Source organism: Xenopus laevis, chromosome 2L (assembly GCF_017654675.1).
Source record: "Xenopus laevis strain J_2021 chromosome 2L, Xenopus_laevis_v10.1, whole genome shotgun sequence".
Lineage (NCBI taxonomy): Eukaryota > Metazoa > Chordata > Amphibia > Anura > Pipidae > Xenopus > Xenopus laevis.
Genome location: NC_054373.1, coordinates 38,528,842 through 38,552,469, shown reverse-complemented (window position 1 = coordinate 38,552,469; position 23,628 = coordinate 38,528,842). Strand labels below are relative to the sequence as shown.

General features: G+C 40.3%; 1 protein-coding gene across 5 annotated transcripts in view; it reads right to left on the bottom strand.

Moving 5' to 3' along the window:
• Positions 1–20,707, bottom strand: part of arsh.L (arylsulfatase family member H L homeolog) — a 30,649-nt gene extending 9,942 nt beyond the window's left edge. The window contains exons 1-4 of one of the 5 annotated variants that reach the window (XM_041581012.1): positions 20,690–20,707; positions 7,281–7,430; positions 6,758–6,879; positions 1,891–2,016 (exon numbers count right to left, since the gene is read on the bottom strand). In XM_041581012.1, the coding sequence (XP_041436946.1) occupies positions 1,891–2,016; positions 6,758–6,879; positions 7,281–7,423 (391 nt within the window). In that variant the 5' untranslated portion in view covers positions 7,424–7,430; positions 20,690–20,707. 5 annotated transcript variants of the gene reach the window in all.
• Between the last annotated feature and the right edge of the window lie 2,921 nt (positions 20,708–23,628).

Genomic DNA, 23,628 nt, shown 5'->3' with positions numbered 1-23,628 from the left:
GAACAATCTCACACAGCTAGCTGGCAGTTGTTTGAAGAACACACTGGGCAAATAATGCCTGCAAGTGCACTACTATTGGTGCACTACTATGAAGAACAGCAAACAGCACTGGACACGTTAAAGAACAGTGAGATAAGTAAAATAAAAAAATATATATATATATTAAAAAAAAAAATTACTCTGGTTGGTGCTGAACTACTAGGAGCAGCACACCAGTCCCACTCCCCAACACAGCTAGACTAATAGCACTGGGCTCTTATAGTAGCAAAGTAAAAAAACAAAAAAGAAAATAAAAGCAGTCCTTACAAGGACTATTGGGTTACAGGCAGCAGTCAGCAGATGAGAGATCAGCAGCAGTGCCCACAGCAGCTACATACAGAGCACTGCAGTAGAAGGTAGATTACTAGCCAGCAAAGCTACCTAACCTAAAATGTCCCTCAAATCCCTGCAGACTTCTGTCCCTCCAATACAGAGCAGTATCAAGTAGATTACTAGCCAGCAAACTTACTATCAACTGTCCCTCAAATCAGTGAAATCACTAGCAGCTCTCTCCCTACACTAGCTCTTCCAAGCACACACAGGCAGAATGAAAAAACGCTGCAGGGCTTCAGTTTATATATGGAAGGGGAGTGGTCCAGGGGGTGTGGGGGTGGTCCAGGAGGGAGAGCTTCCTGATTGGCTGCCATGTATCTGCTGGTCTGGGGTGAGAGGGCAAAAATAAGCGCCAGCTAAGGCGAACCCAAATTGGCGAACGTCGCGCGACGTTCGCGAACATTCGGCGGACACGAACACCCGATGTTCGCGCGAACTAGTTCGCGGGCGAACAGTCCGCGACATCCCTATTTATGATGGAATACTGCTCCCTACACAGTTTGTTGCATTGCAAATCTTTACTTGTTCATTGTTTCTTTGAAATACCTGCTTGAAAATGACATGGGTTTCTTGCTACAAAATCAACTGCTTCTTCATCAAGACATTTAATTACATTCACTGTACACTAGCATGAAAGACCAAACTCACAATATTTGATCCATAGGCGATTGAATCTCAGTAGGTCTCAAAATTTTTACAGGAGCTGGATTGTTACTTTCTAAAGCCTTGTTCATGGGGTTCCTGTTCCCCAACTTTTACTAAGGTTACTGTTCTACACTTTTCTTCAGGCCCTTCAGCTTATAGTGGAGTCCATTGAGAAATACTCTCCATTTAGACTATGGAACTAGAAAATATGGAACTAGAAAATACCTATAACACCCTTGACCAACTGGAGCACCTTCCACACACATGGCACATGTTCCCACCATGGGGCTTCCTGCACAGAATGGGAAGTTAAAGGGGTGGTTATAGAATGGCCAATTTAAAGTAATTTTTCATTTGATCTTTACTGTTTATTTTTGTTATAGTTGTTGAACTATTTACCTACTTCTTGTAAATCTTTCCAGCTTCTAAATATTTCCCCTTCTAAAAAATGTACTGTAACCCTACAAATGTTTTTTGCTATATTTTATTACTCACATTTCAATTCAGACCCTCTCCTATGCATATTCCAGTCTCAAAGTAATGCATGGTTACTAGGGTAATTTGAACCCTAGCAACAAGATTTCTAAAATTGCAAGCTGGAGAGCTGCCAAATAAAAAGCTAAATAACTCAAAAACCACAAATAATAAAAAATGAACACCAATTGCAAGTTGTCTCCGAATATCTCTCTCTACATATATCATATTAAAAGTTAACTGAAGGGTGAACACTCCCTTTAACTTATTTACATCTCCTAGAGACTATAGGAAATACAAATATAGAAAAACACAAGCAAACAAACAGTATGTACCAGTAAATTCATATATAATTAATTATGATATACAGTATATAACTTGTATCAATTGAAAACAAACCTATGATCCCAGTTGTGTAGCCTTGCTCCTGCAGTATTTTGGCAAACGTTGTTTCATTTGTTGGGAGGCCCCCAGACACAGCGGACCACATCAGAACTAAATATCCTCCATCGTGTCCAGTCATTCCTACGCAAAGGGAACATACAAAATACAAGATATAACTCTAAATGATTTCCATAGACACCGAACAGAACATTGCCCCTACCCACCGAGGGCAGCTGTGGAGTGATGGTGGAGTGATGGCAGAGGGCAGGTGGTGATCGGACTGGGTTGGTGGGGTCCATGAGGCCTGGGGGCCACTGGGTTTTTCCCTGGTGTCCCGCCGGCTCAGTCTGACTCTGCTGTATGGTTAAAAGCGTGTGGACCGTTGCCTGTCCAACATGTAAATATTAATAAGAAGCTGGTTGTGTCTTTGCTGCTAAAAAAATCCACTATCCTTCTGGGGAAGAATTTCCACTAGATATTGGAACCTTGCTGGTGGAATTTCCTTCCTAGGGATCAAGCTCACATCTGAATTCGCTGCCACAAGTCTGTCTAGTTCTTCCACTCCAAGATAGGCCTCCCCTAAGTGTCGTTGCAGAGTAGGAAACACTGAATTCTCAAAACCACCCTGGAAAGATGCACTGGCACCTGCATTGGCAATAGTGTGTATGGTCAATTCCATTTTATTATATGGGTGTTCACATACTTTTGGCGATGCATAAAGGTGGTTCACATGGGCATTGCAAGACAGTGCTGCTGCAGGTCTATCAAGTTCTTACACTCCAGGATGGGGCTTCCAATAAGGTGTTGTTGCAGATAAACATAGAATTCTCAAAACTACCCTTGAATCATGCAATGGTATCTGTGTTGGCAGTGACAGGCAGGGCCACCATCAGGGGGACACAGAAGGTACCGTTTTAGCACTGATGTCTGTGTGGTCTTTTAATTGTGGTGTAAGGTGTGCGGGATCTGTGGTGGGCGGGATTCAGAACATTTTTGTACCGGGCCCTGTGATCTTTAATGGCGGCCCTGATGACAGGTATGATTTAAATGACTGATTCCAATTTTTTATATGGGGCATCCACAGGGCGGGAACTTGGGGTAGGAACATGCCTAGGGCGCAAAGCTGGGGAGGGCGCCAGGCACATACCTTCTATGCTTCCTACCCCATGTCCGGTCCCCTCTCTCCCAGACTGTCTGTGCTATTTCCCAGTCTATTTGCACTTCTGCGCATGAGCACCAATTCGCGCATATGCAAGCCCAGCCGGTGCTGCAACTGGCCAGGTTGCCTAGGACGTCTGGCCCGACTCTGGGCATCCACATACTTTTGGCCATGCATAAAAGTGGCAGCAGAATATCAATTTATTGGTTTATTTGGACCAACAAATTGATCTTTTGCAGTTGTAGAGGTGGCAAAGCACTATAACCTCATTGCCCTGGAGATTGGCATGAACAATCAGGCCTGGATTTGTGGCAAGGCCACAAAGAACCCGGACCTAGGATGGCAGGATATCAGGGGTGGCATGCCCCCCAGCCGCATCTTCTTCCTAAAGCACTGAGGTCTGGATGCACAAAAAAATTCTCATTTACTTACACACCTGGGGTGGGCAGGGGGGCAGACAGACACACAGCGGCCAGCCTAGAGGTGCCGGAAATATAAATCCGGGGCTCTGAACAATACGGCTGCTTCAACAACTATACAGAGATATCGCTAACACTTCGGAGGCGGGTGACTTTTCCATACATTCCCAACAAACTCTTATGCACATGGGGTCCCAAGCACTGTCTATTTAGCTGGTACAATTTACATAAGGGAAAATGTGCCACTCAGCACCGCTAGACCCAGTACCAAAATTTTCAACTTGTTTTTGTCTGCATTTTTGTTGTAAATTCCTCTCCTCCCCACACTTTGTATATAACGCCACAAATCAATCTTCTCCCTCAAGTGAAAAAATAGTAATAATAATGTTATGATGTTATTTCAGCTGTCCGTGTAACAGGATTCCGAGCAGCACAACAGCTGCACTTTACACGGTGGGTTTGACAGCCCTGGTCGGAGTATTGTATCACTGACTGTATTTAACTCACGGAATGACAGCTGGGAAATCTTGCACCAGGAATAATGTCCCACCGGTTGCCCAATGCTGTATACAGTGTGTACGGTAACATAACAATAGATGTTATCTCTATGTTTGTGTTCACCTAATTATGTAGTGTTTTAGTCTGTTTTGTATTTTGCAGAATATCTTGTTAAATACCTTTTCTAAAGGGAAACTGAGGTGTATCCCAAAGCACTCATGCTTTTATTTGCGCTTTAAAGGTTATGGGAAGCATTGGAGACAATCAACATGCAGAAACATGCTACTGGAGAATGTTACACAGATGCCAAACTTGAAGTACAGCTATGGGATCCGTTACCCAGAAACCCGTTATTCCAAAAGCTCTGAATTATGGGAAGGCCATCTCCCATAAACTCCATTTTAATGAGATAATTACAATTTTTAGAAATGATTTCCTTTTTCTCTCCAATAATAAAACAGCACTTTGTACTTGATCACAAGTAAGATATAATTAATCCTTATTGGAAGCCAAAGCAGCCTATTGTGTTTAATTTATTGTAAAATGATTTTTTTGGTAGACTTAAAGCATCCAAATTATGGTAGGCTCACTTATCCTGAAAACCCTAGGTCCCAAGCATTCTGGATAACAGTTCCCGTACATGTACTACATTAGATCCCGTTACCTTCCACTTGCCTGCACTCAAATGAGTACGAACTTATAGAATAGATTGGGCGGTGTTCCTTCCTGCATTCCCCTGTGATGGGGAGATCATCTGTGTGTAATATTAAAAGCTCTTATTATATTATATAATCTGTATATGTTGTTATTGTAGTAACCTATTTTCTGCCACTAGATGGTAGTGTTCTCTCTTGTTAGGATTTCCCTTTGGACAGTTCAAGGCACGGAGAAAAACCTAAAGTTGGGGGACGCAGGGGTTGTGGTGGGCATATAGGGTTATGAAGAAAGAGGTCAGGACTCTTTTGGGCAGTTGAATATCAGACAGTGCTGTCAGGGTTTAAAACAACTGTCTCAGTTACAAGCCAAGGAGCAGATGGAAAGGGGCAAGCCAATATCTGTAAAGTAGCACAGCACTAGCTGTTGTTAGGCATAGAGGTGAGAGATATTGAGACCAGCTAATAAGGGCAGTCTTGCGCCCCACAAAAGTGCCCTGTCTGATACTGCAGTAGGATACAGCATTTTCTAGACCCCTTCTGGTGGGGGGCCCAAGAGAGGGAGTATCAGGCTGGAGGATGACATAGCAATTTGCTTTTCGCTAACATTGTTGATGTGCCATTTATCCAATGAGAAAGCAGCCGAAATGTAAGTCTGGAAAGACCATTTGCAATCCGCTTGTATGATCGGTCACAACTGGCTACCCAAAGTGCCAGTTAAGAAGTATGGTGTAAATCAGCCAAACTGCCTGACAAAAAAACTGGGTCCATATTGCTGTAGGTGCTGGAACTGCCCTTTATTATGGATTGACCCCATATTCTAGACGTTGCAGTGACTTCCAAAAACAAATAAAATGAATTACTGTAAAGTATAAACAGATCAAGCCAAGTTAGTCTCAATGGCTGTTGGAAAAAGTCCATCATGTGTGCCTGCACCCAAGCCGATGCGATGGATCTGGGTGCAGGCAGTTAGTTTCAGCCCAGTGTGGCATTAGCCTTAGGAAGGACTGTGGCTTTAGAGAGGATTCCGGCCCTGATATATTCAGGGAACCACAAACATGCTGTTAGTCAGCGAGGAAACTCCATTGTGACACAGAGGGGGTTATTTACTAAACTCTGAATGCCAAAAAAAAAAATCACGTTTTTTTTTCATGATAGAATCCGAATTTTTAGTGGGAATAAAACACAATTTTTTCGGGATTTATTATACCCTCAGAGGATGGAAAAAGTCCAAATCCAAAAAATCCAAATAATCTGCTGAGGTTGCATATAAGTCAATGGGAGAAGTCCCAAAGATATTTTGATCTGCACTGGGTTTCGTGCAATTATCCGAAGATTTCGTGGTTTTCAGGCTAAAATCAGAAAAAATCTGAGATTTTGAGTGGAAAATCCAAAAAATTCATATGATTTGTTATTTTTTACGTTTTGTTTGGGGATTCTTCCCCGAAAACAAAATGTTCTGGAAAGTGTATTAACAAATAAGCTAAAAAAATCCTTGTGGATTTGGACGCAGTACTTTTCAGAAAATATTAAATGGGCCTCTGAGATTTATCTTTTTCTCTGTGAAGAGGCTGCAATTGTTCAATAACATAAGCAATACTTAACATGCAGCCTCCAGCTGTGGGTGAACTACAATTCCCAGTATTCCCTGACAGCTGTAGTGATGCAATCTGTATTATACATAATGGGACCCAATGCAGAGTATTTTCCCCTGGGCCCTGTCAGAAAGTTAGATCAATCCTACATGTATATATTTGTACAAAAGGCAGGTCGCTTGTACTACATATGGAATCAGATTCTATTTGAAGGCAGAAACCCTAACAGCATGGGACCTATGCTTATTATCTCTCTCATTCTGGCAAATCATTTCCCAAATCCATTGGGAGTTTATTGTGTTTGTGTAGAGTTCAGAGGGCACAAATATTGTATATGGGGCAGAGGATGAAGCAAACGCACTGACAATTCTACACCTGTGTTTTTTTATATTTTACAGGATTGATATAAATAATTATACGAGTGCATATTCAATGTGCATGTTGCTGGTAAGAATTGTTTCTACTTGTGGGGTTTCTGCTTTAACAGAACCAGAAATGAATAACTTGCCTGTACCCCCTGAATTATTGAAATATTCATTGAATTTGAGATTTTAATACCAGATCTGATAGGGTATCGTCCAGTCAAAAACGCTGCCCTGCTTGGTGTACATAGAGAAGATGCCGCTATGTGATGTGTAAGTTTAACTCCTTCCCTCGCCAGTCTGTCGATGTTTGGAGTCCTGAAAAACAATCACATTTATTAAAGGACATTGTATTGAGCTGCTGGCAATTCAAGTGTCAATACTCCCCTGTGTCGTATGTGGAGTCCATTTATGTCTCATGATATGGGATTTAGCTGCTTCAAAACATACTGTACCTCTTCCCAACTGCCCTGTGCCCTCTCTGTTATACTGTATTCCTCCACCAACAGAACTAAAAATCCTCCATAGACAGAATGCATCTTTATTTGGATTCCCCTGTATTCCTCAAAGTCCTAAATTATCTGAATCTATTATCATTCAGTCACCAGGCTTCACCCCCTCCCTGTTCTTCACATCTAAATCCCATAAATCATAGCAAACAAATACAGTTTAAAAAAAAAACCCTGCAATTCACTGCAATTATTTTATCAACAATTTACCTTAAAGTGTTATTTCCATAGCAACCAACTTCTCCGATTCCAAGATCATCCGCCATCAACAATACAAAGTTGGGTTTGTTTCCATGTGCTTGTGATGCAGTACTGGCCCAGAGAAGGAAAAATACAGCTGGAATAAGAGCCATGAGTTTCCTAAAATGAAGCAGGCAACACACAATAACATTAAACTTGAGTATGTGATATAGGAACAAACCAAGCTAAACATACCAGTTCGAGCAATGCTATACAAGTATGGGGTCTGTTATCTAGAAACCCTTTATCCCAATTACGGGAAAGTTATCTCCCATACTCCATTTTAATCAAATAAATTAATGATTCCCTTTTTCTCTGTAATAATAAAACAGTACCTGGTACTTGATCCAAACTAATTAATCATTATTGGAAGCAAAACCAGCCTATTGGGTTTAATTAATGTTTAAATAATTTTTTAGTCGACTTATGGTATAGAGATCCAAATGAAAGAAAACCCCTTATCCTGGAAACCCCAGGTCTAGAACTTTCTGGATGACAGGTCTCATACCTGTAGTAACTTATCAGGAAATCATTGGTGGGTTGACAGTAGATCAATCACCCAATTTAAGTTATAAAGGCTCATTTACAAACTGTCATTATCAAATTGCACTCTATGTATGATGCCATACAGATACTCCTACTGAGGGTTCTTGCAAATGACAGAGGAGCTGTAAGATGCCATAGAAAGTTACTATTTTTAGGGTCTTTGAGGGCAGCATCATACTGGGGTGTCTGTGGCCCCAATACCTAATACTTCTAAGCTGTGTCCACGTTCAGGGGGAGGTTACAGAGGAATGACTTAGGTTTTGGAGGGGAGTGGGTCTGCATCGGCTGGGCCCACCTAGCTTTTTACTGGTGTCCCACCGCCCCAGTCTGTCTATATTGAATACTCAGGTAAGGGACAAGATACAACTCTTTTTGTTCCTATGCTAAAGAGTCGCTCCTTACAATGGGCAGGTGAGGTGCTACTTTGCTCCTGTTTTTCTACACCTTGCCCCATTTGTAGATGAGCCACGAGGCAAACTATAGTCGACATATTATCAAACGCAGGTAATTGGTTAATTTTGTGACATCCACATGATGGCAGGCTCAGAGATGCCCTCATGACAAAGGCATGCCCAAGTTAAATGATCTTGTGTGAGGGCCCCTAACAAATGGTTTGGCTGATGAAAGCTGTCAAAAGGGGAAAAAAGGCCAAGCAATGACCTAATTTATTATTAGTATGAGATCATCAGCTGATCCCCAGCTTCACAAGCTCACACTTCTGTGCAGCCAAACGGCTAATTGGCCCATTAGTCATAGATGTAGGACCAATATTTAAAAGAAAAATATACCGAAGGCATGAGCTTCTCTGTGTGAAAACTGACTTTGTAACAGTCACAATTATGTATGGCAACTAATATGATAACTAGCATTGACCAAACACTCCTGCATGGCTGTTAAATGGAACCCAGGCTGACCATCCTCAACATAGTGCCATTTATCTACAATGGAAACTGGCAGTTGCTGAGCATAGTCTGTTGAAACAATGTCTAAGGGGACCCTTAAAACAGAGGAATTATAAAAAGAACTCCTCGCATTTTGGGTATAGAAGCCTTAGTTAAAGGAACAGTTCAGTGTGAAAATAAAAACTGGGTAAATAGATAGACTGTGCATAATAAAAAATGTTTCTAATGTAGTTAGTTAGCCAAAAATGTAATGTATAAAGGCTGGAGTGAACAGATGTCTAATAAAACAGCCAGAATCCAATTTCCTGCTTTTCAGCTCTATAACTCTGAGTTAGTCAGCGACTTGAAGGGGGGCCACATGGTACATTTCTGTTCAGTGAGATTGTAATTGATCCTCAGCATTCAGCTCAGATTCAAAAGCAACAGATATGACCCATGTGGCCCACCCTCAAGTCTCTGATTGGTTACTGCCTGGTAACCAGGGTAACCAGTCAGTGTAAACCAAGAGAGCTGAAAAGCAGGAAGTAGCGTTCTGACTGACATGTTATACATCAAATCACTCCAGCCTTTATACATTACATTTTTGGCTAACTAACTATATTAGAAACATTTTTTATTTTGCACAGCCTATCTATTTACCCAGTTTTTATTTTTATACTGAACAATTCCTTTAAGACAAAAAAAGCCTAAGTTACAAAAGGAGGTTCCAGCTAAATATTTGGAAGGATTTTTTTTTACAGTGAGAGCTGTGAAGATGTGGAATTCTGTCCCTGAATCAGTGTTACAGGCTGATACATTAGATAGCTTTAAGAAACGGTTGGAAGGCTTTTTAGCAAGTGAGGGAATACAGGGTTATGGGAGATAGCTCATAGTACAAGTTGATCCAGGGATTGGTCTGATTGTCATTTTGGAGTCAGGAAGGATTTTTTCCCCCCTCTGAGGCAAATTGGAGAGGCTTCAGATGTTTTTTTTGCCTTCCTCTGGGTCAACTAGCAGTTAGGCAGGTTATATAGACTTAAAAACTTGAACTTGAAAGACGTATGTCTTTTTTCAATCTAACTTACTATGTTACTATGGCTTGCACCAAGTGAATTACAGTAGATGCTGATGCTGTTATTGATGCCATCCAGCAGAACTGTACAAGAGGTCCTCTGCACTCAACCCATTATCAATATATTTAAGACATTGAGACATTTTGTGCATACTGCTACTAAGAAATGCCTTACCCTTTAAACAAAACAGGGATTGTTTGTCCATATATTGCAATATATTTAAGCTGGCCAACTACGTCAAAGTCATCCCATATCTGGCCAGTCCTATGCTCAATTTTCATCTGATTCATTAAGAATTCGATTGCGTCGTTATACATTTTACACAGGGACTAAGTTTTACCTGCAACTTACTAGCTGCTTTCAAAGTAAAACTCCCAAACTTGGCTGCCCTTTTATTAGACACCAGTGGGATCACCTGACTATAGCTGTGAAGGGTGGGAGCTACAACATGGAGCTGGTCACTGCTCCTGTAGAACTATAACAAACAAGGGAAAGTTGTGCTCACCAATAACTTTTAAAACCATTAGGCGGTCGTGCAATGAGGCTGTGACCACAAAATACATATAAACAAATACAAGAGGACGTAGTTGGCCAGCTTAAATATATTGCAATATATGGACAAACAATCCCTGTTTTGTTTAAAGGGTAAGGCATTTTTTAGTAGCAGTATGCACAAAATGTTTCAATGTCTTAAATATATTGATAATGGGTTGACTGTAGAGGAACGTTTGTATTTGTCTATATGTATTTTGTGGTCACAGCCTCATTGCAACCCTGCCTAATGGTTTTAAAAATGAGTGGTGAGCACAACTTTCCCTTGTTTATCCAGCACAACTGCCCATTTGCACACAAATGCTATAAGAAAAAGATGTGGTGCAACTTGGCACAATTTGCCAAAATGGACATTGATTTGCATCTGTATATCTCTATTGCATGCATGTTGCAATAGTAATGAAAGGATATCTGCTATTGTGCTGGAATTCTGGGAAAAAAAGGGGCAGTGAGGGTAAAAAACATGACAATTTGCATCAGAATTCTGCACTTTGCAAAGCGTTCATACATATTGTATGCCCTAAAATGTTTTTAAAGTAAAGGCTATGGGGCGAGGGCTGTTCGCAAAAGGTGAACAGCCCCTTTAAATTTGTTTATTAAAATGATTGCTGAAGCATGAAAATATTATGTGTGAGCTTTTGTGAGTTTAACATATATTTATCTGTTTATTATGTTCTAAACATGTATGAAACATTAAAATATAGCAACAAACCCGTTTGTAAGGGGCCATACACATGTTTAAAGGAATATTTCAACTTTACCATTTACTATGATGCAGACAGTGTTCCTCCAAAACAATTTTTTATTGCCTTTCATTTTTTGTGTTATATTTTTTTGTCATGCAACAGCTTTCCACTTTAGACTTTTAGCAGCTTAATGGTTGCTAGGGTTCAATCTATCCTAGCAACTAGGCTCTGGTCTGAAGATGCAATTCTAAAAGTTAACATAAAAGTGAACTACCCATTTGATGCATAATCATGACTTGTGAGATAAAACCCTAAAACATGAAGGTTTATATATTTTAAAGGAGTGATCTTTCTGTAATTTGGATCATCATACCTTAAGTCTATGAAAAAATCATTTAAATATGAATTAAACCCAATAGGATTGTTTTGCCTCCAATAAGAATTAATGATAACTTTATTGGGATCAAGTACAAGGTATTGTTTTTTACTACAGAGAAAAAGGAAATCATTTTTAAAATTTTGTATTATTTGGATCAAATAGAGTTTATGGGAGACGGCCTTTAAATCATTTGGTGCTTCCTGGATAATGGGTTTCCGGATAAAGGATCCCATCCCTGTACAGAAATGTATCATTTGCTATGCGGCCGTCTATATTCCATGCAGATTTATTCCATTAATTATCCAAACTGAGATATAACTAATCCTTATTGGAAACAAAACCAGCCTATTGGGTTTATTTAACATTTACATATTTCAAATTTATAGTAGACTTAGGCTGGAACTACACAGTGCATGTCCTTCCGATCCAACAAGATGAGAGGAAGCGCAGGCGTCACAGCGGATGCACCGAATCGAATGTAAGTAATAGAAATGTCGCAAAACTGATTGCATCCAATACGACACGCCGGATGAAAAAGCAACGTGCTCCCCTGTGGCTGAACGCATGAGACCAGAACGCAGGGGAGTGCAGCTCAAAACGCCCGTGTGTAATGGCCCTTAGGCTACCAGCTCAGTTAAAAATCAGGGGTATGGCTAATCGCAAACTGTTTGCACTTAAATTAAAGGTAATTGTTATGTTTTGGTTACCGAGGATGAGTAGAGTATAACAGTGCTTTATTAGCAGGTTCATGCAGCCATTACACTTCAACTCTATCACTTTAAGCAGTATAGAAAGTACTATGTTAACACAGTATAAGGGCTCTTACTCACTGGCGTTCTGACCTGCGCTCCCCTGCGTTCCGTTTTTTGGCGTTCAGCCGCAGGGGAGCGCAGGAATAGACGCATGTCATTATTTCAAATGAGGCTGTACTAACTCAGGCGCGTGTAGGCGCCGAACGCAGGTTGAGACGCAACATGCTGCATTTTTCCTGCGTTCGGCGCCTACAAGCGCCTGAGTGAGTACAGCCCCATTTGAAATAATGGCATGCGTCTATTCCTGCGCTCCCCTGCGGCTGAACGCCAAAAAACGGAATGCAGGGGAGCGCAGGTCAGAACGCCAGTGAGTAAGAGCCCTTACTCAAGTGCACAGTGACACCTACAGGCCATTTGTATTAGGGATGCACCGAATCCACTATTTTGGATTCGGCCGAACCCCCGAATCCTTAGTTAAAGATTCGGCTGAATACCGAACCCTAATTTGCAAATGCAAATTAGGGGTGGGAAGGGGAAAACATTTTTTTCTTCCTTGTTTTGTGACAAAAAGTCACACGATTTCCCTCCCCGCCCCTAATTTGCATGTGCAAATTAGGATTCGGTTCGGCTGGGCAGAAGGATTCGGCTGAATCCGAATCCTGCTGAAAAAGGCCGAATCCCGAACCGAATCCTGGATTCGGTGCATCCCTAATTTGTATAAACACCACATATTCCCCCTATAGTAGGAAAGCATTTAGGCAAATGTAATAAATAACAAAAGAAGAAAAAGAAGAAGTGAAATCAAAACACTATTAGTCCATAAACACTCACTTCAAAGCAAACTAGTTCAGTGTGGCGCCTATGTAGTATGATTGGCAAAACTGCCTTAAGTAAAACTTAACCTTTGTTGATGATGTCATGCGCAATACCCGGAAATCGCGTCCAGCGTAATCTCGCGTGAATATGTGGCGTGAACACGCGGCGCAAACACGCGGCGCGAATGCCTATTTAAACTTTGCAAAGATGAGCGCCCACCACTTACGCCCCTGAGGAAGCTGATGTAGTCAGCGAAACGCGTTGGGCGGCATAGGTGGACGGTGGCAGCCTAGCTCCCACTTTGTCCCTACGTAGACAGGCAGGTTCTTGCTGACAAACTTGGGGCACAAATGGAAGGGTGGGAGCGGGTAGTGTTTGCACTCTAACCAATGGTTTATACTACTACCGTCTAAGTATTTTCTTGGGCTGACCAAGATACCACCGTTTCCACCATTTGCTGGTTTTTAATTGTATGTTTTTTAGGGACATTGTTCCTGCACTGCGGCCTTATGGGCTATTAGCAGTGGGTTTGTCTTTTCGTGGGCGCTCTTCTCTTTTTAGCCTTATTTATTAAAAGTTTTACTTAAGGCAGTTTTGCCAATCATACTACATAGGCGCCACACTGAACTAGTTTGCTTTGAAGTGAGTGTGTATGGACTAACAGTGTTTTGATTTCACTTCTTCTGTTTCTTCTTTTGTGATTAGTAGTTTAATCTACACAAACTTGCAGTGTAATTGCCTTCGTTACACTGTGTCTACCGCTCCTCATTTCATCTTTTGTGTTTAAATGTAATAAATAGCAACAATTAAACAGTATGCATCTTAAAGCAGTTCAGCCCTTTCAGCTGAATTTTTGTCCATGATTTTTTTTCATCTTCGGTAACCATTCACTCAGGATATTTACCTCTCCTGGCATTTGAACATCGTATTATTCATAAAACGATTACAGAAGATCTTAGCTACATGAGACATACAGTATGTTTAAGCCTACCATGCACGGGAAAGATTTACAATAGAGTGAATACAGTATCCCTCTGCTGTGACTCTGTGGATGAACTGTCTGCCAAATTGTGCAGCTGCATGTTATATTTCAGTCTGTGCGGCAAAGTAGTAATAGAGGCACAGATCCTATAAAGCTGCAGTAAATAGGTTTAGTTTTGCCTTACAGGAAAATGCATCTTATCCAAGCACCGTATGCACAAGGCACATTCTTATGAGAATATGCACATTATATGGCATTCTGCTACTACTACTTCTTACTATACATTTAAAAAAAAAAATCAATAAGAAATAATTCAATCATATCCAAAAGTTAAAGGGATACTAAACCTTGCTTCACTGCTCAACCAAACTTTACTCAGTTCTACAACTCCCAGAATACTAAAGGTTGGTATATGCTGGGAGTTGTAGTCCAGCAAGATCAGGATTGTATTCTTAAAGCAATATGGCACAATAAAACTTTTCCCTAAATCTCCACAGTCAGCAGCTGTATTATATTGTAAAAAAAATCTTTCAATCAGAAAGCCAGCTGATCTGTATAAATCTGGTTTTGTCTTCTTTGTTCCTGCTGATGGAGTTAAGAATTACAATACAAATGCATGGAGACTATACACAACTGGGATTTAAGGAGCATGACGAGTTACACACAGTGAGGTCTGTATCAATTTAAACGGCAGAGAAGTGCATGAAATATATATACTCACAGGTACAGCTGTGAAGCTTGTGGCCCAGGTGGGAGTATAGGCTGCAGCTGCACACTAAATTCTATTATGGTGGGCGAAGCAGTTACAGAGAGATTTATCCTAAAGCAGAACCTTACATTTCTCTGGGGACTCCCTTTTCTTTCCAGTTCAGTGGATATTCTCTTCTATGTAATACAACACTACTGTTTGTAGTTAGTTAGTTGATTTGGGTTGGAAATAGTCAACTGTCCATCAAGTTCAACCCTTCCATATGATACCTCAATGCTCATACATATATAGAGGGGATAATGTACCACCAAGTTCACTTTATAAGGCTGTCAAAAGACATCAAGGAGTTCTATGGCCATACCAAGACACAAGGCCAAGTGCTTTTATAAATGTCTGTTTGGCCATAAATGTCTGCACTGCCCACTTTATCCATTCCATACTCAAGGGGAGGCCTTACCAGGGATCTATAAAGAGGCAAACTTGTGTTTTCATGAGTCATTGCCCCTATGCAACAGAGTACTTTATTCTCTCTAAAGGAACAGTAACACCAAAATATGAAAGTGTTTTAAAGTAAGAACCCCGATTTTACGTTTCTGAAGGGACCGTGGGAAAAAAACTTAAAATCCGGGAAAACGTAAAATAAGGGAAACAAAGTTGTTGCTTCCTTTTGCTACATTTACAATCTTGTGCCCCAGTCCCTAACTCCTCCTTTAGCACCGCTTGCCTCTCCGCACCCTCCAACACTGCTGCTGCTGCTCCTGTCTACTTTCTTCTCCAACAAAGGGTTACCTCTCCGGATTGCTTCTAAAGCTTCCCTGCCAGCCCCCTCCCTTCTTTTCCAGCACTGCTACCGTTTCCCTTTTGCCGATCACAATTTTGTGCCCCGGTCCCTTACTTCTCATTAAACACTTCCTGCTTCTTTGAACCGAGTCTTGTGCACGGTCCCTTACTACTTCTTTCTCCTTTTGCAGAATTGTGCAGCGTGTCACAAGTTTCAAATGTCTTAACACTAAATGTAAAAGGGTTTTTATTGCTAAAATAGAGCAATTGGCAAGGATCATAAAGCGACTTAAAACCCAGGAAAACAAAACATAAAACCAGGGAAAAACTCCTATTGATATGCATTAGAACATGAAGGGACCGTGGGAAAACAATGTAAAATGCGAGAAAACGTAAAATCCGGGGGCGTAAATTCGGGGTTATACTGTATCTTGTACTGTTGACCTGCACTGGTAAAACCAATCTGTTTGCTTCAGAAGCACTACTATTGTTCATATAAACAAGCTGCTGAGTAGCAATAGCTGAAATTGTTATATAGTGGATAACAGATAACACCATTATGTTCTACAGAGTTTATCTGCTATCTGCTGTGTAACCTGATCCTTTTCTCCTTTGAATGGCTGCCCCCATTGCTAAACAGCAGCTTATTTAAATAAACAATAGTAGTGTTTCTGAAGCAAACACAGCAGTTTAACCAGTGCAGGGCAACACTACATTATATTTGTATTACTTTAAAACACTTTCATTTTTTGATGTTACTGGTCCTTTAAAAGTCACTTCCTAAAGCTGCACAGTTTGTTATGCAATAAAAACTCTGAAGTCATTCTCAATTAAGGAGGCCCCCCAACACATTTCCATTTAATGTATAACTCACACTTATGTTATTTCTGCCAAAATGCAATGACTTTTCACTTATTAATGTGTTACCTCATTTGCCAGTTTGTTGACCAGTTCTTTAATTTAGTCAAATCTTTCTGCTAAGAGGAAAAATCTAAAGGGAGGGGGTGATATCACTCCAACTTGCAGTACAGCAGTAAAGAGTGATTGAAGTTTACCAGAGCACAAGTGACATGACTTGGGCCAGCTGGGAAATTGACAATATGTCTAGCCTTATGTCAGATTTCAAAATGTAATATAAAAAAAATCTGTTTACTCTTTTGAAAAATGGATTTCAGCGCAAAATTCTGCTGGAGCAGCACTATTAACTGATTCATTTTGAAAAAAATTTTTTTCCCATGACAGTATCCCTTTAACATTGTGCACCAAGATCTGTTGTACTCATGGTACAAGTATAGGATCCGTTATCCAGAAATCCCTTATCCAGAAAGCTCTGAATTATGAAAAGACCGTCTCCCACACGCCATTTTATCCAAATAATGATTTCTAAAAATGATTTCCTTTTTCTCTGTAATAATTAAACAGTAGCTTGTACTTGATCCCAACTAAGATATAATTAATCCTTATTTGAATCAAAACCAGCCTATTGGGTTATTTAATGTTTACATGATTTTCTACTAGACTTTGCAGATCCAAATTATGGAAAGATCCATTATCCAGAAAACCCTGGGTCCCGAGCATTCTGCATAACAGGTCCCAAAGCTGTACTGAGATTTGCAATGTATTCCTGTGTCTTATTTCTTATCAGTCCTTTGAAAGCTTTCCTACTAATGATGTCAAACTAACAGACATAGTTTTCAGGTTGAGAACCTGATCTGTTTTTGCACAATGGCAATTGCTAGGAGTAAGGTGGTTTGCCAAATACAGTACGCAGCTATAACAGATGCCAAAGGAATGCTAAAAAACATTTCTAAAACCATATGAATTGTCAAAATATTATTAAACATTTTGCTTTAACAGCTTAGGAAATCCTGGTTCCTTCCTGTACGCAATGATAGAGTCGGTGTAATGAGAGAGTCAGAATACTCACAGAGCTCCAGGCACAATCTACACATCAATTCTGTCTGCTTCCAGGTATTACACACGGGGAGTGGAGGACTGAACAAAACCAATTTGCATGACAGCAGCTGCCTAATACACGTGCTAGTAGCCAGCCGGCAGGATTGCTGCTTTTATATAGGGGAAAGTCTGAAGTCAAATGTCCAGCTTCCCTTAATAAGGATATTATTTAACTACAATGACCAAAAGGGTGTCTTTCACCAATGCAATATATTTAATAGCAGTTTTTAATTAAAAACAAAACAAAAACTTAGCTCACATTCAGGGAGGCTGCTCTGGCACTCACCCGCAGGATAGGAAAACTCCACCTGTATTCCCCTTTGCTGAGCATTAGTTCAGGGGTCATTTATAATACAGAGCGCACCCAGCCATTTGTTTGTACTTTGCTCACTGCTTTCTCAGTTCTGTAAACTGACCATTCTTAAAGAAATAGTAACACCAGAAAATGAAAGTGTTTTAAAGTAATAAAAATATAATACAGTGTTGCCCTGTACTTGTAAAACTGCTGTGTTTGCTTCAAAAACACTACTGTTGTTTATATACAGTTGGGTCCATAAATCTATGGACAGAGACAACTTTTTTTTCTAATTTTGGTTCTGCACATTACCACAATGAATTTGAAATAAAACAACTCGGATGCAGTTGAACTGCAGACTTTCAGCTTTAATTCAGTGGGTTGAACAAAAAGATTTCATAAAAATATGAGGAACTGAAGCTTTTTTTTTTTTTTTTTTTTTTTTAATACAATCACTTATTTTCAGGGGCTCAAAACTAATAGGACAAATTAAAAAACTGAAAATAAAATGTTCATTTCTAATACTTGGTTGAAAACCCCTTGCTGGTAATGACAGCCTGAAGTCTTGAACTCATGGACATCAACAGATTCTGGGTTTCCTCCTTGTTAAAGCTCTGCCAGGCCTTTACTGCAGTGGTTTTCAGTTGCTGTTTGTTTGTGGCCTTTCTGTCCGAAGTTTAGTCTTCAACAAGTGAAATGCAGCTCAATTGGGTTCAGATCAGGTGACTGACTTGGCCATTCAAGAATATTCCACTTCTTTGCTTTAATAAACTCCTGGGTTGCTTTGGCTGTATGTTTTGAGTCATTATGAAACGCCTCCCAATCAATGTGACTGCATTTAGCTGGATTTGAGCAGACAGTGTCTCTGAACACCTCAGAATTCATTCGGCTGCTTCTGTCCTGTGTCACATCATGGATAAACACTAGTGTCCCAGTGCCACTGGCAGCCATGCACACCCAAGCCATCACACTACCTCCGCCATGTTTTATAGATAATGTGGTATGCTTTGGATTATGAGCTGCTCCACGCCTTATCCATACTTTTTTCTTGCCATCATTCTGGTAGAGGTTGATGTTGTCCAAAGAACTTTTTTCCAGAACTGTGCTGGCTTTTTTAGATTTTTTTTTTTTTTAGCCAAGTCCATTTAGCCTTTCTATTCTTGATGCTTATTAGCAACTTGCACCTTGCAGTGCACCCTCTGTATTTACTTTCATGCAGTCTTCTCTTTATGGTAGACTTGGATATCGATACGCCTACCTCCGGGAGAGTGTTGTTCACTTGTTTGGCTGTTGTGAAGGGGTTTCTATACACCATGGAAATGATTCTGCGATCATCCACCACTGTTATCTTCTGTGGAAGTCAAGTTCTTTTTGCGTTGTTGAGTTCACCAATGCTTGCTTTCTTTCTTTCTTTCTTTCTTTCTTTCTTTCTTTCTTTCTTTCTTTCTGTCTGTCTGTCTGTCTGTCTGTCTGTCTTTCTTTGGGTTGGGTTTTTCTGTTTTTGCAGCTTAAAGATGGCTTGTTTCACCTGCATGGAGAGCTCCTTTCACCGTATTTTGTCTGTTCACAGCAAAATCTTCCACATACAAGCACCTCCCCCTCAAATCAACTCCAGGGCTTTTATCTGCTTAATTGATAGTCATAACAAAGGAATTGCCCACACCTGCCCATGAAATAGCCTTTGAGTCAATTGTCCAATTACTTTTGAGCCCCTGAAACGAAATTTTTAAAATTCATTGTGGTAATGTACAGAACCAAAATTAGAAAAAAGTTGTCTCTGTCCAAAGATTTATGGGCCTAACTGTAAATAAGCTGCTGTGTAGCAATGGGGGCAGCCATTCAAAGGAAAAAAGGCTCAGGTTACACAGCAGATAAGCTCTGTAGAACATAATGGTGTTATCTGTTATCCACTATTTAACCTGTGCCATATAGCCGTTTTTCAATTTCCACCATTGCTACACAGCAGCTTGTTTATATGAATTATAGCAGTGTTTCTAAAGCAAACACATCAGTTTTACCAGTGCAGGGCAACAGTACATTATTTATTTATTATTTAAAACACTTTAATTTTTTGGTGGTACTGTTCCTTTAAGTGAGAATTACCTGGAAATACATGGTTTTTAGTAACAATTTGGCTATTCATTCTTAAGCAAGGTAACAATTGCTCCAGACATTAAGGTCTCCTCGACCACCCATATGTCTCTCTGGGGCTCATTTATCAACACTGGACAAATTTGCCCATGGGCAGTAACCAAACCCACCAATAAGTGATTGGCTTTTTTTGGGCAGCTGCTGGTAGAACAATGAATGCAACAATTTAATTGGTTGCCATGGGTAAATGTCCATGGGCTAATTCGCCCAGTGTTGATAAATGACCCTATCTGTGTCTCTGCCTCTTTCTCTTCCCATGCTCATTGTTGTGCTTGTGGATCCCTGTACCCCCCTCCCCCATCCAACTGGTGTATATTCCTAACCACCAGGTTTTTTTAGGACCTGGCTTCCCCAACCTATTTAGAAAGAAATAAAACATGTTTGGGTGTCCCTTTTGGTCATAGACTGAGAAAACCGAGATGAAGCCTTAAAGTTATTTTCTATTCAACCAGGTGCAATGGAGTCACTCCTCACTGACTGTCTGGATTGATAATGACAGTATACAGTACCCACCTAAAAAGTATATTCCATCAATTCTGTCTGCTTCCAGGTATTACACACGGGGAGTGGAGGACTGAACAAAACCAATTTGCATGACAGCAGCTGCCTAATACACGTGCTAGTACCCAGCCGGCAGGATTGCTGCTTTTATATAGGGGAAAGTCTGAAGTCAAATGTCCAGCTTCCCTTAATAAGGATATTATTTAACTACAATGACCAAAAGGGTGTCTTTCACCAATGCAATATATTTAATAGCAGTTTTTAATTAAAAACAAAACAAAAACTTAGCTCACATTCAGGGAGGCTGCTCTGGCACTCACCCGCAGGATAGGAAAACTCCACCTGTATTCCCCTTTGCTGAGCATTAGTTCAGGGGTCATTTATAATACAGAGCGCACCCAGCCATTTGTTTGTACTTTGCTCACTGCTTTCTCAGTTCTGTAAACTGACCATTCTTAAAGAAATAGTAACACCAGAAAATGAAAGTGTTTTAAAGTAATAAAAATATAATACAGTGTTGCCCTGTACTTGTAAAACTGCTGTGTTTGCTTCAAAAACACTACTGTTGTTTATATACAGTTGGGTCCATAAATCTATGGACAGAGACAACTTTTTTTTCTAATTTTGGTTCTGCACATTACCACAATGAATTTGAAATAAAACAACTCGGATGCAGTTGAACTGCAGACTTTCAGCTTTAATTCAGTGGGTTGAACAAAAAGATTTCATAAAAATATGAGGAACTGAAGCTTTTTTTTTTTTTTTTTTTTTTTAATACAATCACTTATTTTCAGGGGCTCAAAACTAATAGGACAAATTAAAAAACTGAAAATAAAATGTTCATTTCTAATACTTGGTTGAAAACCCCTTGCTGGTAATGACAGCCTGAAGTCTTGAACTCATGGACATCAACAGATTCTGGGTTTCCTCCTTGTTAAAGCTCTGCCAGGCCTTTACTGCAGTGGTTTTCAGTTGCTGTTTGTTTGTGGCCTTTCTGTCCGAAGTTTAGTCTTCAACAAGTGAAATGCAGCTCAATTGGGTTCAGATCAGGTGACTGACTTGGCCATTCAAGAATATTCCACTTCTTTGCTTTAATAAACTCCTGGGTTGCTTTGGCTGTATGTTTTGAGTCATTATGAAACGCCTCCCAATCAATGTGACTGCATTTAGCTGGATTTGAGCAGACAGTGTCTCTGAACACCTCAGAATTCATTCGGCTGCTTCTGTCCTGTGTCACATCATGGATAAACACTAGTGTCCCAGTGCCACTGGCAGCCATGCACACCCAAGCCATCACACTACCTCCGCCATGTTTTATAGATAATGTGGTATGCTTTGGATTATGAGCTGCTCCACGCCTTATCCATACTTTTTTCTTGCCATCATTCTGGTAGAGGTTGATGTTGTCCAAAGAACTTTTTTCCAGAACTGTGCTGGCTTTTTTAGATTTTTTTTTTTTTTAGCCAAGTCCATTTAGCCTTTCTATTCTTGATGCTTATTAGCAACTTGCACCTTGCAGTGCACCCTCTGTATTTACTTTCATGCAGTCTTCTCTTTATGGTAGACTTGGATATCGATACGCCTACCTCCGGGAGAGTGTTGTTCACTTGTTTGGCTGTTGTGAAGGGGTTTCTATACACCATGGAAATGATTCTGCGATCATCCACCACTGTTATCTTCTGTGGAAGTCAAGTTCTTTTTGCGTTGTTGAGTTCACCAATGCTTGCTTTCTTTCTTTCTTTCTTTCTTTCTTTCTTTCTTTCTTTCTTTCTTTCTTTCTTTCTTTCTTTCTTTCTGTCTGTCTGTCTGTCTGTCTGTCTGTCTTTCTTTGGGTTGGGTTTTTCTGTTTTTGCAGCTTAAAGATGGCTTGTTTCACCTGCATGGAGAGCTCCTTTCACCGTATTTTGTCTGTTCACAGCAAAATCTTCCACATACAAGCACCTCCCCCTCAAATCAACTCCAGGGCTTTTATCTGCTTAATTGATAGTCATAACAAAGGAATTGCCCACACCTGCCCATGAAATAGCCTTTGAGTCAATTGTCCAATTACTTTTGAGCCCCTGAAACGAAATTTTTTAAAATTCATTGTGGTAATGTACAGAACCAAAATTAGAAAAAAGTTGTCTCTGTCCAAAGATTTATGGGCCTAACTGTAAATAAGCTGCTGTGTAGCAATGGGGGCAGCCATTCAAAGGAAAAAAGGCTCAGGTTACACAGCAGATAAGCTCTGTAGAACATAATGGTGTTATCTGTTATCCACTATTTAACCTGTGCCATATAGCCGTTTTTCAATTTCCACCATTGCTACACAGCAGCTTGTTTATATGAATTATAGCAGTGTTTCTAAAGCAAACACATCAGTTTTACCAGTGCAGGGCAACAGTACATTATTTATTTATTATTTAAAACACTTTAATTTTTTGGTGGTACTGTTCCTTTAAGTGAGAATTACCTGGAAATACATGGTTTTTAGTAACAATTTGGCTATTCATTCTTAAGCAAGGTAACAATTGCTCCAGACATTAAGGTCTCCTCGACCACCCATATGTCTCTCTGGGGCTCATTTATCAACACTGGACAAATTTGCCCATGGGCAGTAACCAAACCCACCAATAAGTGATTGGCTTTTTTTGGGCAGCTGCTGGTAGAACAATGAATGCAACAATTTAATTGGTTGCCATGGGTAAATGTCCATGGGCTAATTCGCCCAGTGTTGATAAATGACCCTATCTGTGTCTCTGCCTCTTTCTCTTCCCATGCTCATTGTTGTGCTTGTGGATCCCTGTACCCCCCTCCCCCATCCAACTGGTGTATATTCCTAACCACCAGGTTTTTTTAGGACCTGGCTTCCCCAACCTATTTAGAAAGAAATAAAACATGTTTGGGTGTCCCTTTTGGTCATAGACTGAGAAAACCGAGATGAAGCCTTAAAGTTATTTTCTATTCAACCAGGTGCAATGGAGTCACTCCTCACTGACTGTCTGGATTGATAATGACAGTATACAGTACCCACCTAAAAAGTATATTCCATCACCTCACTGCTGTAAGGGTTACCATAAGGAATCATGGGTCCCAATATGCTCCCCTTTCCTTGCCCCTACTTCTCCAACCCCCATGCCCGATCCAACCATAAATGACCCATTTGAAAGCCCTTCATCTTTCCTGACATCTTTCCCACATTGGATTGGACCATTTACAAGACTCCTTCCTTTCCCTCTCTGATGCTGCTTCCCTGCTGTAAAGTTACAGATCAGTGAAA